The 18,848-nt window shown below is 33.3% G+C and overlaps 3 protein-coding genes across 6 annotated transcripts; 1 reads left to right on the top strand and 2 right to left on the bottom strand.

The window, feature by feature from the left end:
* Positions 1 to 2,033: 2,033 nt before the first annotated feature.
* On the bottom strand, positions 2,034 to 7,221 carry LOC140973303 (uncharacterized). Of its 4 annotated transcripts, none has more exons than XM_073435997.1 (18): positions 6,955 to 7,221; positions 6,839 to 6,861; positions 6,577 to 6,683; positions 6,441 to 6,492; positions 6,267 to 6,348; positions 5,148 to 5,262; positions 4,394 to 4,432; positions 4,208 to 4,275; positions 3,995 to 4,057; positions 3,809 to 3,864; positions 3,660 to 3,733; positions 3,445 to 3,537; positions 3,263 to 3,364; positions 3,081 to 3,161; positions 2,893 to 2,984; positions 2,773 to 2,788; positions 2,566 to 2,676; positions 2,034 to 2,479 (listed from the first exon to the last, which is right to left on the bottom strand). In XM_073435997.1, exons 1-18 carry the CDS (start codon positions 7,104 to 7,106, stop codon positions 2,378 to 2,380), a joined length of 1,428 nt encoding a protein of 475 aa, XP_073292098.1. In that variant the 5' UTR covers positions 7,107 to 7,221; the 3' UTR covers positions 2,034 to 2,377. The 4 variants fall into 4 exon arrangements, 2 of the variants coding, with proteins under 2 accessions (XP_073292098.1, XP_073292106.1); XM_073436005.1 differs by having other exon boundaries at positions 5,148 to 5,238; XR_012174615.1 differs by lacking the exon at positions 2,773 to 2,788.
* An 871-nt stretch (positions 7,222 to 8,092) lies between these two features.
* LOC140973293 (formate dehydrogenase, mitochondrial) lies at positions 8,093 to 11,043 on the bottom strand. Its single transcript, XM_073435986.1, has 6 exons — positions 10,908 to 11,043; positions 10,126 to 10,297; positions 9,260 to 9,800; positions 8,968 to 9,092; positions 8,473 to 8,585; positions 8,093 to 8,371 (listed from the first exon to the last, which is right to left on the bottom strand). Exons 1-6 carry the CDS (start codon positions 10,980 to 10,982, stop codon positions 8,258 to 8,260), a joined length of 1,140 nt encoding a protein of 379 aa, XP_073292087.1. The 5' UTR covers positions 10,983 to 11,043; the 3' UTR covers positions 8,093 to 8,257.
* A 3,954-nt stretch (positions 11,044 to 14,997) lies between these two features.
* Positions 14,998 to 18,678, top strand: LOC140973285 (protease Do-like 1, chloroplastic). Its single transcript, XM_073435974.1, has 8 exons — positions 14,998 to 15,352; positions 15,532 to 15,654; positions 16,048 to 16,219; positions 16,850 to 16,887; positions 17,379 to 17,577; positions 17,863 to 18,015; positions 18,121 to 18,255; positions 18,430 to 18,678. The coding sequence occupies exons 1-8, from the start codon at positions 15,027 to 15,029 to the stop codon at positions 18,505 to 18,507; spliced, it is 1,224 nt and encodes a 407-aa protein (XP_073292075.1). The 5' UTR covers positions 14,998 to 15,026; the 3' UTR covers positions 18,508 to 18,678.
* Positions 18,679 to 18,848: the final 170 nt, after the last annotated feature.

The following is an 18,848-nucleotide window of genomic DNA, read 5'->3' as shown; positions in this document are numbered from 1 at the left end:
CTTTTTTTTTTCTTGCTTTTTGATAAGATTGTACGTACATAAAAATTTTGTTTTTTTAGAATATATATTGAGTTTATTAAACAGTAAAATATTAGGATTATTATTATTATTATTATTATTTAACTTTATAATGTATTGTCTTACTAGTACGACCTCTGAATTTCCATATAAATAAATTTGTGGCCGTAAGCCTAATCATTTAATAATAATACTACTTACAAATCAACTGTCGTGTTTGAAAAATTAGATCGCCTACTTTCCTATTTCTCCAGTTGATATATTATTTGTCAAATGTTAGATATTCCGATGGATATATCATTGATTTTGATTTAGTGGCTATTCATCTTTTGTGGATGATGATGATGATGATGATGATGCATAGCCAACCTAACAATCTATAAATTGATTTGACATATATAATTTCAACATTATCATCAATTCATAATCATATTTATTAAGTCAACACTTCTACCACAGATTTGGGTTCAAGCAAAGCAAAAAACTCCCCCAACTAAGTCTCCACTAGATATAAACACAAAAACAATTTCAAACCACCAAATTAAATATTCAATATCTTATAGGAAACTATTAAAAAAATTGTATAATACGAACAACAATTCTATAATACTGATGTCGAGCACCCTGAACTCAAAAATAGGAAAGTATTCCTTTGCAATATAGAATCAAACCATGCTTGTATTAAATCCAAAAATATAAATAAAGCATATTAATGAAGACCGATCTTTTTCATCTTCTACGATCTACATACACAAAATCAAGGGACATAATCCCACTTAAATGATTATTATTTATTAGTAATATAATATAAAACCCTGATATGCGATCAATATTAATTTTTATTCTTAATTAATGAAATAAAAATAAAAATAAAAATAATTGTATGATTGTGTTCACATACAGAAATTTGTTTCCACGATATAAAATATAAATTATTCTTATACTATCTTTATAGAAACCTTAAATTTAATAAATTGTAACCCGGTTAATGTATGCATCTATGTGAGGAATTGTTGCACAACTCCCTTGTACCTCACGGATCGCCTTGGTCGTTCAAGTTGCCTTTCTCCCAACTTAGAAAATAAAACATGAATTCTAAGCATCGCGGGTCATTAATCAAACGTTCAATCCTTATTTATTATATAAAAGTATTTGACATAATCTAATTTATCTGTCATGCATTCTTAGTCTTTAACAAAATTACCTTGTCCATAGCTTTGAATTTATTTTGAAAAGGACTTTAGCTAGACGACCTCTGTTTCATTGTTTTGAAAAACAACCCACTAACTTGTGAAGGAAATAAAATTAAACATTCGATATTTGTATTTTGTAAGTGTACATTAATCTTTAAACTACAAAATGCTATAATGAACTTGCATTTTTTGGAGATATCGTCCCCCTTCATGTAGTACAAGAGACTGCAAGCCATATAAATGCAAAAACCATGAGATTCCCTCACAATAATAATACCATCACCGAAGACACGACAAACCATAAATGCAGTGGGAACAACAACACAACCTTGACCAACAAGAAATGATAACATAAAGTGGATAATTGTTCTTTCAAGTGGATAATTTTTGTGAATCAACAAGAAAGTGAAGAATTAGCTAGGATTTCAAATTTTGAAGTTGAACAAGGCAAATGCAAACTTTGAATTAAATTGATGCGTCATCAATTTTGAATAAGACGTACATGTGTTTTCGGATGCATTATACATTTTGTTATATGTATTTGTCTTAACAAGTAAAATTAAATTATATAATCTTGAAATTACATATATTAATTAACAGAATCGTAAACAAAATGACAGATTTACCTATAATATTCAATTCAAATCTCATTCATCCACAAGTTAAATATAAACCTAGCTATAAAAAAAAATAGTAAGATTATACAAAATGATAGCATGACATATTATGCTAAGAGTTGAATTGCACTACATAACATCGATGATGGATGAGTGAGAGAGCTAGCCAACCAACAGACATTAATTAATTGCATGCATGCCCAAGTGAACTAGAGAATATTAATTTCTCGCACCACAAAAGGAAGCAAAGTTCCTTACAATAACCACACAATCGGGTTTAAAAGCCCCATGGTATACAACTCATGACAAGTCAAGTCCCCCCGGGGTAATTCAGCTTACCCAGAGTTGAGCCCATTCTTTACAAGTAAAATATGGAGTTCACAGCAAACAGCACGATCACTAAAGTATGAAATGTGGTTCCCAGAAACGACGTAATCACTAGGGCACGTACATACAAATCTGGTAAATGCATAAGCATTGTAGTAACGTCACTGCATCAAATCAGAAGGAAAATTTGGAAAAGAAGGGTAAAGGGCCATAGTTGCAGCATTATATCCGACGCTTTTTCTTATCTGGTGTTGAATGTACTTGTGTTTTAATCCCATAAGTCATCAACTGGAAATTCTCAAAAGCCTCTGAAACTACTCCGACCTGCACAAATATAGAGTTAATATCATTATTATGCAATCGGATAACTGGAGATATTTGATACTTTTCAAGAGCTGATTCAAAGAGACCAGCTCAGGCTTTTTGGAGTACACTCGCACGATCATGTCCTGATAAGATGTTGGAAGCAAGTGACTAACACGATCATTGGCTATAGAGAACTTCTCTTCACTGTCATAATCCTAAAAGAGAGAATCATAATTTTATAAATTGGAAAGAATGGCAAATCTGTAAAGGGTTACAATTACTAGCTCTTAGTTGGGAAAGATTAGTCATACCTTGAAAAATTTGATTCTGGTGGAAGGAACGTGGCAAAAAGGATGAAGACTGATCACTAATGGAGCTTAAATTTGAGTAGGACCAAATGGGTGGTAAATTTCATTCAATTAGATACATACCTCTCAAGAGGATCACACCTGCCACGAGTCAAATCGATCCGAACATTGCTTACCACAACGTCCTCCTCTCTTAGCGTCACTCCGCCATTTTTCTGTATCAAGCTTATTCATCTCAATATATGGGCACTATTCATTGCAAAAAAGCCTTCAAAGCACACAAATCATTGTTTAGAGCAAGTAATTACTACCTGTGAACAAACAACTTCTTGAGCCGTGACATTTTTAAAGTTCTCTAATTTGTCCTTGGGAACAACATACTCGTTACAAAACTGCAAAAAATGGACATGGTGTGGAAACCATGAAACCTTGCAAAAATACCCAGAGATTTAAACTCATAGTAGGATGGTGTTAAAGCAATAATGATTAAAACCTGATACAAATCTCTCCTACGTATTCGAAGGATCAAATCCCTAGATTCCTTCAGTTGTTGATCTGGAGCTTTCTCAATGGTCTTGATAATTGTGTCATCCAACTACAACAACACTGGCAAAACCTTTCAACAGTGGAGCAAGCATGATAAAAATGAATAACAAGTAGAATAGCCCCTTATACCTTCCAATATTGTGAAGGATCCTGTATGTAAGATGCTATCTGTAAATAGTCATTTGCTCTCACTAAGGCGTCAAGAATCATGAGCTCTATTGCCTGGAAAGGTGTGAACAAATTAACAGTAACTATTTTATTTCATAAACACAGACATGAAGATCAATGTAAATATGATCCTGACACAAAGATGTTAATTATGAAACAGGACGCTACACTTGTACCTTTACTTTTGCATGTGTATAAACTGTTCTGTGCAGATCAGCTCGTGTTGAAAACAACTTGTAGATGGTCAGATCTATAACATAGTAAGCAACATAGGATGGATAACTAACCAATAGCACAAGTTTAGTAATTTCATTTGGATACTTACAATCTTTGTCCCGGTAGCATATCTCATCTCCCATTACTCTCATAGTTTCCAACAACCTGATAGTCAGGGGTAAAAAAAATTAGGAAATATGTTTCTTTTTAGTAATTTTCCAGCAGATGTTGTTCGTAAGGTTTGGGGATGTACATGATGTCAATGTCAGAATATTGAAGAGATTTTAGGAATAACCTTTGAAAATGAAAGCTGCATCCTAAACCACATGCTCGGCAATCACGAATAATGTAATCAAACCTGCAAACAAGTTTTTAACATGTAAACAACTATATCAGTCAAGTAGTCAAACAATAAGAGTGAACAATAAAAACCAATAAAGATTAAAAAAATAAGTGGAATGCGAGAACATGAAAATGGAATATGGTTCCTAGTGTTAAAGCTACTTACTTGTCAACATCTATACCATTTCGACCATTAGCCACAATATCATATAAAAAATGCTTTTCCCTTCCGCTCTACAAATTAGAGAAAATTACTGATTCAATCCTAACATACGAGGCAGCTGATAATATAGCTGATCATCAAATGAATAAAACTAAAATAATAACCAAATTGTTTACAAATAACACTCACTGTGGCCATAGAGTATTTCGAACTTGCAAGTATCATTTCCTGCAAAGAATTTAAAAGCAAGCACTTTATTTGGTACATAGGAACATAAGATTTACCCTATACTACTAGCTAACATGTTCGTAAATGAAATTCTCCCTGAGACAAAGTCCAATAAAAAGAAATAAATCATTGAATAAACTAAAAGCAATAAATTCATTACACTTGACATCATAAAGTAGATTGATGTTAGACGGAAACTAACCTATTTTTAATGAATAACTGAAACTAGATTCTTTTGAAAAGGAAACCAAAAAAAGGTAAAACCAACTTCTCATTCAGTTAGCAATCCATATCTTCGTATTCTAGCATCTAACCCTAAGACTTAAGTGTGATCAAAGTGAGATAATTTCTAATAAAAAAAAATTAAATCCTTATAGAAAAGGAGAACCAAAATCTGTAAACTTGACTTTTCCCAGTTGGCAATCAGTGTTTTCGTATTTTACCATCTAATACAAAGACTTAGTGTGATCAAATTAAGCTAATTGCTAAAAAAATCATCCACAGACAAGATATGTCTAACTAGTGAAAACCACGTATAGCAAAAAACCAAAAAAACATTAAAAAAAATTTATTATGATAGTTTTCTCTATCAGGTCAGAACTTCAAAGGTGCATCAGAAATATTAAGATGTTTTTCTTAAGATTTCAAAGAACAAGAAGAAGAGCTAGTAAGATGCAACAAAACTGACGGCATTGATGCACCATCATCAGCTCACCTTGACCTTTTTTGTGGCCTCGGCATCTATTTCGATATGATGCTCATCGACAATGTGGTCAATCATCTCCACTGACATTTGCTCATGAGACCTGTAACAGAATGAATTCATTAAACTGGGCAGATTTCAGTCAGACCAACATTAAGTTACACATAGATCTTATAGCTAAAGCTTAACTTAGAAAGAAATATGCGAGGTAGTGCTGATAAAACCCAATAACAAGTAAAAAAGTTATGCAGCTTCTCACATTACCAAAAGAGCAAAGCCCTATTAGGAGACATGAACTTCTTGTCCACATAAATGCTAGCATGCATACTAGGAACATCTGACAAACAAACACGGAGAGAGATAGCCTGTGATCCACAAAAGGATCCTGGAGATCCCAAGGAAAAGGCCTCAACAATGCAAGGTCAGCGCATAGAGAACATCCAGTAGCATCTTTTCTTTTCTCAACTTATAATAAATTTTCAAGTCATGACAAAACAAGACATAAGATTCATAAGCGTATCTCACAAGATTTTATTGCTTGAAAATCTTGCATTAAGATCATTTCACATTTGATAAACGTCTTATACAGCTTCTCACATTACCAAAAGAACAAAGCCCTATTAGGAGACATGAATTTCTTGTCCACGTAAATGCTAGTGTGCATACTACAAAAAAAGCACAGAGAGAGTGCATAGAGAACATCCTCTGGCATCTTTTCTTTTCTCAAGTTATAATAAATTGCCAAGTCATGACAGAACAAGACATAAGATTCATAAGCATATCTCACAAGATTTTATTGCAGTAAGATCATTTCACATTTGATAAACATCTTTCCAGATAGTTGCAAATACTTGGCATAAAATGCCAGTTGTTTGAAAAATGATTGATTTGATTTCTGCTAATTTGCATGTACGTCAAACTCAAAACATAATGAAAAGCTAAGTCGCATAAAGCTATAACGAGCCCAAGAGCAAAAGCGAGAGTTGTAGAACTGATTATGCAAAGGAAAAAATGGAACACCAAAAAACTGCAGATAATAATAAAACAAGAATGAACTTGTCAAGATGAATTGTGCATTTGTCGTCTGGAACACCATATAGCATAAACTTGCAGTCAGTTTAAGAATATTACCATTCTGATCCATTAACCATGGGAAGAAACTCACGTTCAAACAAATGACTAAGGGGTCCGTGACCTAAATCATGCAAAAGACCTGTCCATATAAAATTATGGATGATCGACATCAACAGGTATAAAAATCACACTCATAATCTATTGACACGTTTTTAAAGTCCACGACAGTACCCGCAAGTTTCACAGTTTGTACATCAAAGTGATCAATACCAAGCTCTAGGCCCTGCAAAAGGTATATTGTTGAGGAAAAATTTTCTAGAACATGACTCATATTATCAAACGAATACTTGTTATGCAGCTATCATACTTGCTGATTCTTAAGTTTATGGATAGCTTCACCAGCAAGCGAATACACTCCAAGAGAATGTTCGAATCTGGAATGTACTGCTCCTGGATAAACCATATGTGCCATCCCTGAAAATCGACAAAGTGTGCAAGCATTAAAAATCTCTCTCTCTCTCTCTCTCTCTCTCTCTCTCTCTCTCTCGTGAAGGTGGTGTTGATGTCATTAAGTTAGTGGTAGAAACAGTTATGGAGATGAAGAAACAAAGAAAAATCCAGGCACTCACCTAGTTGCTTAAGATCACGCAACCTGTCAACGGAACAATTTATCGACTTAGTTGGCGAATCAAAATTGGATAATGAATACTAAAAGAACAAATGAAGGGACGCAATCTAAGTTTACCTCTGAAACTGCTCTGTGTCAATAAACTTCAAAGANAAAAAAGAGGAAAGTAGTACAGGATCGAGAAAAATATTGCCATGGACATTGTCATAAACGTGCTTGGAGAACCTCGGATCTTGATAATTCGAAGAAACGTCGCAAAAACCTCCCATTCTCTCTTCTGCTCGGGAAAGCAACAGATGATTGAAACTGATAAGTGGATCGGTTATCCTACCTCAGCAGACTGCAAGGGCTTGACTTCACTTGTTTTTCTCTACATTCCGCCGATTTAAATGTTTTTTTTAATTAATTTTAAATTTCAACTCTAATACCTACTCAAGCAGTTAACGCTCAAATCAATTTACTTCGTAAATTTTACCAAAATAGTCCTACTTTTGTTGAATTGAATACATTACTAAATCCCAAAATAGTACAATTACACATCCAAACAAAAATTTATTTTCTAAATAATATAAATTCCTTAAGCCATCGATCATCATTGTCTCAATAATATATTTTAAGAGCACGTTATAAATTCAGTTTATATTTATAATAAAAAAATAAAACTATTAACATAAAAAATAATATTTTTTCATAGTTGACTCAAATAAAATATATGTCTCACAAATTGACTCGTGAGACCGTCTCACATAAGTTTTTTTATATTTTAATGTTGTACCAAATTGTGAATTTAAAAAGTTATTCCAAAATTAACTTTATTTTTTATTATTTTATATAGATAACCTTTTTTAAAAAATATATATATAGATATCTTTTTAAATTCCACCGTTGATGATAACAACATACAAACACTTGGAGAGTAACACCACCACGTACAAAAAGTCGTAAAAATTCCGATATACATCCAATCCTAGATTACTAGGTCGATTATGACTCACTCACGTCAAGATTTTGAGCTTTGACACAATTGGCTCATAGTGACACAAACAACAAAGTTGGAACACGTAATTGAAGCCAAAGCATTCGATCAGGAGGACAACTTTTCTCACGGGTTTAGAGCTCTACGGGAAAAATCTGAAATGAAGACAAGGATTCTCAATTTTTTCGAGTTTGGGTTCGGAGCTTTTTTAAAATCCCCTAAGTAATTCAAAACGAATATTAGATTATCCACATGTTTACACATAAATTCCCAAGGGGAGAAAGAAAGCATCCATTATTTATTACAAGTATAACAACCACTTCATGGTACAGAACTTTAACATACGAGGATAGGGATTAAAAAAAAAATACAGGTCAATTTATTCAGATCGCCTATACAGCAACCACAGACCAATGTAACCAAATCCAACACCACCGAGGCCATCTACCGATACTGAGTCGCCAGTTCTCCATCCTTGACAATGTAATTCTGCGGAAAAAATTCCTCTCCCTTGAAATACGCCTCAAGCATGTCCTTTGTTCCAGCAGCGTAACGCAACTGCAAGATCACGTTTATTCAAGTTTAATTATATAAAAAGGAGTAAATATATGTTTTCATCTGAAGATGGCATGTCTTATAAAAAAGAGCCAGTACCATACCTGTGCATCAATTGTAGTTCCAGATATATGAGGTGTCATAGCTTGGTTTGGCATGTAACGCCAAGGGTGATCCTTTGGAGCTGGTTGTGGGTACCAGACGTCTCCACTGTAGCCTAAATTCACCATGGAAATAGTGGTTTAAGAAAAAACAAGTAAATATCCCCGTTCATCTGTTTCATTTTCCTGGTTTCAATTTCGATTTAGCACCCACATATTTCCTTGATAATGCATTATCACTAATAAACCATTAATTCATCGAAGGNAATCCCTAGTCAACAGTTGACTTGCAGGGCATCTACTCTAACAGATCATTCCCTTAGTTTGACTCATGGACGAGATGAAAGATTTTGTCAATGGCCATTCCCTTGGTTTGACTAATGGATGAGATGAAACTGAAGAGACCGAAAAGGATGAATGACAATTAAGGCTGCTCGAAAATGCTAACAGCTCAAGTAAAACTAATTCATGATGTCTTTATGGTTTTGATAATATTACCAGCAATATGACCACTGGAGCAGGCATCAGCAACTGCTTGTGTATCCATGATTGCACCTCTTGCATTGTTCACAATCAACACCCCCTTTTTCAGCTTGGCTATCCTTTCTTTGTCAAACAACCCTCTAGAAATGATGGGTAAACACAAAGACAACTCATCTTCCATGTTTGGTATGATAAATCGGGACAGAGTTGGGGAGAGTATATCTTAGTAGCACAGCTATTTGAGTAAAAAAAACGATCATGGATTTTGTGCCTAAATTTTAAATACGGCATAATATCAGTATCTTACTTGGTTTTTTCAGTGAGAGGCGTGTTTATAACAATTATGTCACATTTTGGAAGCATCGCATCGAGATCTTCCTCGTACTTAGCTCCAATTTGATTTTCTAACTCTGGATCCATCTTAAGACGATCATGGTAGAGTAGATTACAGTTGAAAGGTTTCAGCCTCTGTAGCAAAAGCTTTCCGATACGTCCAGCTCCAACTGTTCCAACAGTCTTACCTTCAAGATCATATGCTCGGTAAGCGATAGCTGCAACATTCCAATCACCACTGATAACTTGATGGTGGCCAGGCAAAAAATTCCGGGTCAGAATGAGAATCCTCATGAGTTCATCTTCTGCAACTGAAACGACATTGCTTCCAGTGACCTCTGCCACAGTCAAACCAGCATCAGCAGCAGCTTTTAGATCAATATGATCCGAGCCGATTCCTGCTGTGAGCAAAAGTTGCAGATTTTTTGCTTTCTTGATCCTTTCAGCAGTCACATATGCAGGATGGAAGGGGGTACTTATCAGCACATGGAGATCGGGTATGTGTTTCTCAAGCTCTGCCAGACGGCATCGAACCAAAAGAACTTAGTTTAGGAATAAATATTCAACCTGCACAAATACTCCCTGGACTTTTTCATAATTTATTTAGGAGGCGAGGAATAATAGTTGTGAATCTCAATAATTTGATTTGGAAAAATTACCATAAAATTACTGTTCTCTGTTTATACGAGTGAATTTTAAACGTTTGATTTATGTCAATGGACAACATGTTAATAGCCATATCATATCGGTACTTCAAATTTTGTGCGTGATTCTTCTAAAACCATGAGTTATGTCCCAAAACTATGACATGATGACACTGATAGTAATATGTTTACTTACCACTATCCGGTCCATCCTTGTCGGCAGTAACAATATACTGGTGCCCTTTGGATTCTAGCCATTCACGTATGCCCAATGCATTCTCAACACACCCCAAGAAATTGGGATTCAAGGAAGCATACTCATTTGCATTGTAAAATACCCCCACTATCTTCTTGCTTCCAGGTGAAGCCTAAGTATATAAACTAGAGTTGGGACCTTTGCCGGTCAAGACACTTTAAAAAAGAAACAATGTGTGGCATCTAAATGAATTTGTAATGCGATGTTCAATCATAAGCAATTACACCTAGTTTTCTCTAAAAAGATTATTTTGCCCCCATAAAAACGTTAATCCCCAGTGGACCAATTTCCTCTATCCACACTTAATTGGAGCAAGAGGAGGTTGAGGAAAGGACAGGACAGGCACATCACATTTGATTTTTGGTATTTAAAATGTGGCATTAGCCATTTTAATACTCAATAATAATAAAAAATAATAAGGCTTTATATGTTCTGAAGCAAAATACGGCTGTTGCTGTTTTTTCGTTTTATCCTTTTTTACATTCGCCTCGCAACGTGCTACTTATACGCCAAATAAATACGGTCCACCGACCGCACACTTGGCCTGACCAGTTTAGTAAAACTCTACATCATCGATCAAACGCCCCAGATATCGAAAATCAAAGCCGATGAACTCAGAGCAGAGGAGTCAATCGGAGATCATGTATATAAATACAAATTAAACAAAATTTTACAATGGTGGAGCGATTGTTAAAGCTGAGATCCTGGGAAAAAATTCTTACATGCAGACCTCTGATGATAACTGAAGGAGAAGTAAAAGCCCGAATGGCCGAAGTTACAGCACGTTTCATCGCCATCTCATATAGCTATCAGACTGAGGATAATCAGACTACGAAGAGAAATGCAATTTGACTTGACTTTCAATTATTCACTAGAATTTAAAAGTCTATTAATCGAATTTTGTTTTTATATATTTTTCAGTGGTTTCGAAATAGACTTTTGATTTTAAAAAGTTCATAAAATTGAAAATAATAATAAAATTTTAATAAATAAAATATAAATTATCAATTAAATTTTTTTAATAAAAATTGATTTTTAAATATAATTAAAATTTTATTTTTAAATTCTTTTCTTGTATTTTCTCTATAAGTTATCATATTTTTATTTATATATGTTATTTAAGTAAAATAATTATTAGTTCAAATAAATCAATAAAATAATAATATATAATTAAAAGTATATAAATTCATGTATATATGAAAAAGTTTATAAACATCTATAAAAAGTCTACAAAAAGTCGATGTATTTCTATTTGTAAGTCTATAAGATTGTATGAAACTCAATAAAAATCTGTCAAATCCATAAAAGTCTATCATTTAAAAAAATCACTAAAGTCATTAAATCTCTGATTTGAACAAACTTAACTTAAACACAAAAACTCATATGAGACTGTTTCATAAGTCAATTTTATTGTATGAAATAGCACGTGACAACCTAGTTGAGTTTACACGTAACAAAATAAATTAATTAAGTTGTTTCAGTGGTTTAATTCTGCCTACAATCCTTTAGGTATAGTTTGGTACAAGAAATAAGAGAAGATTGATAATCAATCTTCCTTATCTCACGTTTAGTACATTTTTAGAAAGCTCATGATAATATCATGAGTCCGTGATCAATAATTTTATACAAGAATAAAATATCTCTTTTATGAGATGTGATAATTTTAATTTAATGATAAAAACACCACAAATTACTTAATTGCCATCAATATATAAAAATCTTAAACATTATCGTTCTCTCATTTAACGGCCCAATCAAATAAATATTTTTATTTATTTATATATATTTTATAATATGATAATTATATAAATGAACTCGAGATAATTATATAAATGATTTTTATAAATCTCAATAAAATTATTAATATCACTCGATGAACCTTAAAAATTGATATTTGACTTGAGTCACAAAATCAATGGCTCAATTATCATATTATATAATATATAAAATTAGGTAAAAATAAATAAATCATTCAAGTACTGTCGGCGCATGAACAGATAAGAAATATGAATTCAAACCACAAATTTGAAATTATAAAATTTATTATGATAAGGTCATACCAAACATTAAATATAATATCCTACATCTTATTTATCATTAACTTACATTTATATTATATATCACATGTTTATCCTATCATGTGTACCAAACTATACCTTAGAGTACATGAGAGGTTTGTTTATATTGGTTTTTAAAAAAACAAACCATTATTGGTTTAGTGCGTTCATGGATTCAAAATTAAACATTCAAAACTTAGAACTTAATTCGTTTTGGTTGAGATAATGGGAAGGGGGACAATGGGGCCAAGAAAAAGTTTTTTTTTTGTTTTTTTGGGATTATGATGATTGTGGGTGAAAATTTTAAAAGTGACGAGTTTTAAAATTTTTTGATATGATATTAAGACGGGAGATGACCTTATGAGAATTGAGATTTTGACATGTAGGTAATAAACAATATATTTTAATTTGTTAGACATAATTTGTTTCGTAGGGCAATTTTAATATGTATTATATTATAAACTACAATTTTATCATTTTAATAATTAATAAAATATTAATAATATTATTTATTAAATCTAATATTATAATTTAAATTCAGTGGTTCGATTGATTAATGTAAGATAAATTAATTAATAGATGTAATAATATATAACTTTATCGAAATATATGTATATAAATTAGAGGCAGTATCGTGATTAAAGGAAGAATCCTAGGGAAACTCCATTTTTGCTGGTTAAATGAAATAGCATATTAGTTCAATTTTATATCGTATAGTTTGAAGTCATTGGGATGATTGATTGATTGTAACTTTATATGTGAAAATAACAAATAAGGACACCCACAGTGGGTGTTAAAGGGGTGTTAATCTCCAATGTGAGTGGACGTTGGGCGTTCATACATGTGTCAGTTTATTTTTTAAAAAAAATTGCACACTTAATGACGGTTGTAGAAACGGTCGCCGATTTGCTGACACATGGGCCCCTACATGTTTTGAATTATTTTAATTATAATTATATTTTCAGAAACCGTCGCCAAACGTTGTTACTTATTTAATGTATTGGTTTAAAGTATCTTTGGTGAATATAGCCGTTGCAAAATAGTCTTTGGAATATAGCCGTTGCAAAGTAGCCGTTATAATATAGCCGTTGCAAATTTCAATATAAATAGACACTTTGTACTATACAATTCTTCATTCTACAAACATACCATTTGGCAAACAGATATACTTGAAATGTTTACTCCAAAATGTCTCAATATTCCAGTAGTTCAACCTCTAGCTCGACAAATGAAAACGAAGTCCAAGTTGAAGTTGATGACAAAGAGTATGATCCGGGGAAAGAGCTAATGTCATTGATACTTCAACAAAGTCGACAAATAGTTGAAGCATATCAAAGTAATAACGTGATGCGGCGAAGAAGAAGGTTCATCCAAAGAAATCGTGAAGCCGGGCATGCGAGGCTCTTCAATGATTATTTCTCCACAAACCCGGTGTATCCAGATCAAATATTTCGAAGACGATTTCGCATGCGAAGAGAGTTATTCTTTCGAATAGTGAATGCACTTGAGGATCGTTCACCGTATTTTCAGCAAAAGGACGATGCTGCGAGAAGAAAAGGCTTGTCACCACTACAAAAATGCACGGCTGCAATTCGTCATTTGGTCACAATACAACAACAATCCTTGAATTAGTATTTTGCATCTTCTGTTAAATTTAATTTATTTTTTTTTATTTTTATGCAAGTGTTATTTATTATTATATGTTGTACCGTTTTATTTTAGGTTTATAATAAATTTTTAATTTTAAGTAAATGACACTCATAAAATTAAATTATTTTGCGTACTGAATATATAAAAACAAATTATTATTAATATAAAATAATAATAATTTAAATTTCTTAAAAAATTTGAAATTGAATTTATTTAATGTAAAATAAGAATAAGATGAATGAGTGGACAGCGGGACCTACAAATAATGAGTGTGAATGTTAAAATGAATGTGGAAGAATAGATGTGTTAATATAATGTGTATGTGGCATGTGGACCCCACGATTTTTGATGAGGTGGTGGGTGTTTTGCGGGTGCTCTAATGGTATATTTTTCATTCAATGATGAGATCGATACATATTATTGTTTGGCTTGACTAAATAGTCAGTCACCAATTAAGCTTTTTAAAAATATGCAAAAATATCATCGTAATTTACACAATTTTTACCTTTTACTACAGTCATCTTTTTAATTTTCTTCATTCTCTAGAAAAATATCATACAGTTTTTGGCTTTCAACAGTTTTGAACACATGACGCCCAAGAACAAAATTTTTTAAACTTCCGCTACATTTTGAGTGCGAAAATACGATATCCCAACAAGACAGAGCCTCTTAGCTCGTCCATTGCTTTAGCTTTCAAATCATGGTGGAAGCATTCCTTTGTGTTTTCCTGTCTAGTTGAATGGAGTTTTAGTTCCCATATTTTTGAAATTTCATTTTGATGTTTGTTTACTTTCTATAGCCTGCGAGAGTAATTAATGTGTGTGGCTTCCCCCCAAGGAATTGAATAAAATTTTGTAAATCTTTTTATTTTGTTCTAAGATGGAAAAACTTTTCAAAGTAGGATTTGGATTCATTTTAGCATTTTAATAATGTTGACCAAAAATGATATTATAATTTAGAAGATGGATCGAATGGAGTTTAACAAAAATTGTGTAATGAAGTGATGTTAGTTTGAATTATGAAGAGATTAATTTGTTAAAAATTGAATGACAAAGAAAATTATTGTAAAAACAAAAAAAATAAAATAGAATGAAACAAATATCAATAAGAATCAACTGGGCTGACTCAGTAAGAATGGCGTCCACGCTCGTCTCTTCCAGTCCAAAGTTACTTTCCCACTCTTCAATACCCAAATTATCCATTCGTCGTAATCTGGTCGCACCGGCTGTAGTTTCCTCTCTCCCGGAGAAAATTTCCACCAACAGAAGCTTCGTGAACTCGTTACTCGTGCTCTGCGCATCTGTTGCTTTATCGGTTTCGTTTTTCGTGACTGATGTGGATTCTGCTTCGGCTTTTGTGGTGAAAACGCCAAGGAAATTGCAGTCCGATGAGCTCGCTACAGTTCGTCTTTTTCAAGAGAACACTCCCTCTGTTGTCTACATTACTAATCTCGCCGTCAGGTGCTTCTTTTCTTTGTTTAGCTACATTGCTGATATGTACTTTGAACAAATAGTGTAAATTGAAGTGTTTGTGGCTTGCTTAGCTGCATTATTCAATTAGTTCGTTTCGAAAATGTTAGGAAAAACTTATGAATGTAGTTTGGGTCGATTTACCTTTTGGTTGACATGGTATGGTTTAGGCAGGATGCGTTTACATTGGACGTGTTGGAGGTGCCTCAAGGATCGGGTTCAGGATTTGTGTGGGATACACAGGGTCACATCGTCACTAATTATCATGTGATTCGGGGTGCTTCAGATCTCAAGTATGCCCCCCCACACTTGAGTACTTTTTGCATAATTTCAAATGCATTTCTCCATGTTAAATCCCTTCCATCCAAAAGCAGCCTAAATTTTAATTGTTATTTGAATTAATCTGTCTTACTTTTGTCCCGGTACTTTAGTTCCTACATGAAATGGTCCTTCTAACATTGAAATAGTTGTCAACACTAAAACTATACTTCAGGTCTCAGCTGGTGTTCCACTGAAATTCATGCGCACATGTTATCTGTTATTTGACTCTCTTATCGTTTGCTGCACTGAATTTCTTTTGAAAGAATTTATATAATATTATTTTCTTTTAACAAGGTTCTGGATAATATGTATTAGGGGAGCTTCTCACTAAATCATGTGATAATTGCCTTCTTGGTTGGGTTCAGGGTCACTCTTGCAGACCAAACCGCTTACGATGCTAAAGTTATTGGGTTTGATCAGGACAAAGATGTTGCAGTTTTGCGTATTGATGCTCCAAAAGACAAGTTGAGACCAATACCAATTGGTGTGTCTGCAGACTTACTTGTTGGTCAAAAAGTATATGCAATTGGAAATCCTGTAAGTTCATTCATCATTTCCTTTCTGCATGCTTTGATTTTGTGTATTAGTTTTTTGTTTCTTCAATTATGGTTTCATATTAAGACAAGGATAGGGTATCGTATGCAATTGTTTTTTATTGTGAGAATATCACAGTTGGGACTATTGGACCAGCAGTTCACCCTGATTTCATATTTCAATGTCTTTTCACTAAAATCACTGTAGAATCGAACATTTGTCATATTATCAAAAATTATAGCTGGTAGGAAGGAAACAACTTAGATATTTTTAAACTTATAATTATAATAGCTGAAACGGCACATTTCGATAATTCTTTTGGCAAAATTAATAATTGCTCCCCAAAATCAGTCATCATGGAGCTCATCGTCCCTTATTCGGATTCCCTCTAACTCCTTGCCTTACATATCATCACCATATTTTTATAATTAGTTGCCCTATGGTATTAGTCCTAATGCTTTTGTGGGCTTTTATTATTGTTTCTGCCCTGTGAAAATTTTCAGTTCTAATGTGATCATTTGCTTTTAATTTAATATATACGTATAATATATCTGTGTGTCGTGTATATGATACCATTAACCTTTTTTTGATGATATGTATGTTTTTTTTGTTCTATGCTTTATCACTTTGCAGTTTGGACTTGACCATACGCTTACAACTGGCGTCATCAGGTACTCATGCACTCTATTTTATGATTCCACTTGTTGATATATTTGTATTATTACACTTTCACAATGGCTGATTGTATTTTTTCCATCATCATTTTCTAATTGGACATGTTCTTTCTATCAGAAGCGAAAAAACGACAGCAAACAATGTCAGACTGTTCACTTTTATTTATTGCTCAAATTGACACCAATTTTCTTGATGTTTATATTGCAACAGAAAACCCGAAAATATGGTAAAAAGTAATCTTATAGCCTCTTTTTAGTTTGCCAGTTCATAAATTATTGGGGAACTTGGTTCAGATGTATAGAATTCCTAGAGTTCATATTGAATTATTCTATGAATCTCCAAGATCTGGATTTGATCTATTATTTGAATATTGGATTTGATCTATTATTTGAATATTGGATTTGAAACACTAGTAAGATCTAGTGAAGAATATTGTATGGTGTTTGATAATGCTAAATAACACAATGTCTTCTCTTTTCCTCCATAGTGGCCTTCGGAGGGAAATCAGTTCGGCTGCAACTGGCCGTCCAATTCAGGATGTTATCCAGACTGATGCTGCCATTAATCCGGGAAATAGTGGAGGGCCTCTTCTAGACAGTTCAGGGAATCTTATTGGGATAAACACAGCTATATACTCTCCTTCTGGTGCTTCATCTGGTGTGGGATTTTCTATTCCAGTTGACACTGTGAGTAATGGATTGAATGCCAGAAGTTAATAGGCTTGTATACGTGTCTTGTGTTCAAATCGTTAAAACGCTTTATAAAGCCTTTAGTTTTGAAGTGGTGAGAGCATCCATCATGCTAGCTTAATAGGTTGTGGATTATTCTTTCTTAAGAAATACCCAACCACCAAGAGTCTGCTGGATGACACTGGCATTTGTGTTCAAATATAAGACGACTGTAGGCCAGTGGGGAGAGACTTGATAGATCAGTTTTTAAGTATTCTTAACACCTTGTTCTTTTATGTACAGGTCAGTGGCATTGTCGATCAATTAGTAAAGTTTGGGAAAGTCACCAGACCGATTTTGGGCATTAAGTTTGCACCTGATCAATCAGTGGAGCAACTAGGAGTTAGCGGAGTTCTTGTCTTGGATGCTCCTCCCAATGGGCCGGCAGGAAAAGCAGTATGTCTATTTGCTATGATCCTTCTTTTCTTTGGTTTAGCTCGTGTGTAGAATGTTTAAATTTGAAGACATGAGATTTATGTTACTGTCATTTTTGTCTCCCAGGGTCTTCAATCCACCAAACGAGATGCATATGGCAGACTTATTTTGGGTGATATCATTACATCTATTAATGGAAAGAAGGTCTCCAATGGTAGTGATTTGTACAGAATACTGGACCAATGCAAAGTTGGTGACAAGGTAGATAAAAATAACTCTAGGCATTGTTTTTTGTTTTTGTTTTTAAATAAAAAACTACTCTATTTTCTCATTTTCACACCATCAATTATAATCCAAAATTTTCATCTTTGCCCAAAGATTCAAATTTTCAGAAATAGGAAATTACCATTATCATTTCTGATTTTCATTGATCAGGTGACTATTGAAGTGTTACGTGGTGATCACCTGGAAAAGGTTCCGGTAGTCCTCGAACCGAAGCCCGACGAATCCTGATGTTACAGATTCATCCGCTACAAAGAATCAAAGCATATATAATGGAGATGGACCACTTTCAAGTGTATAGTTATTATTCTTACCGTTCACCTGTGTTGAGGTGAGGACAGTTGATACTCAAGACAATGTCAATTTAAACCAGTTAAGAAAAAAAAATCAAGTCTTATGTTACACGCCCTTTACCACATTGATGTTGTATTTATAAATAACAAAAACATCATCCAAAAATGGAGTTCTTTTCCTATACTTATCGGATATATGTATAGTTATATATACCAGTTTGAAAACGACAGGTTTCAAGATGTAATGCAAAATGTTATGTTTAAGATGCCAAGAATATC

This window comes from Primulina huaijiensis, chromosome 1 (genome assembly GCF_012295235.1).
Source record: "Primulina huaijiensis isolate GDHJ02 chromosome 1, ASM1229523v2, whole genome shotgun sequence".
Taxonomy (NCBI): Eukaryota; Viridiplantae; Streptophyta; class Magnoliopsida; order Lamiales; family Gesneriaceae; genus Primulina; species Primulina huaijiensis.
Note: the sequence above shows the minus strand (reverse complement) of the source record. Positions and strands in the feature narration are given on the sequence as shown.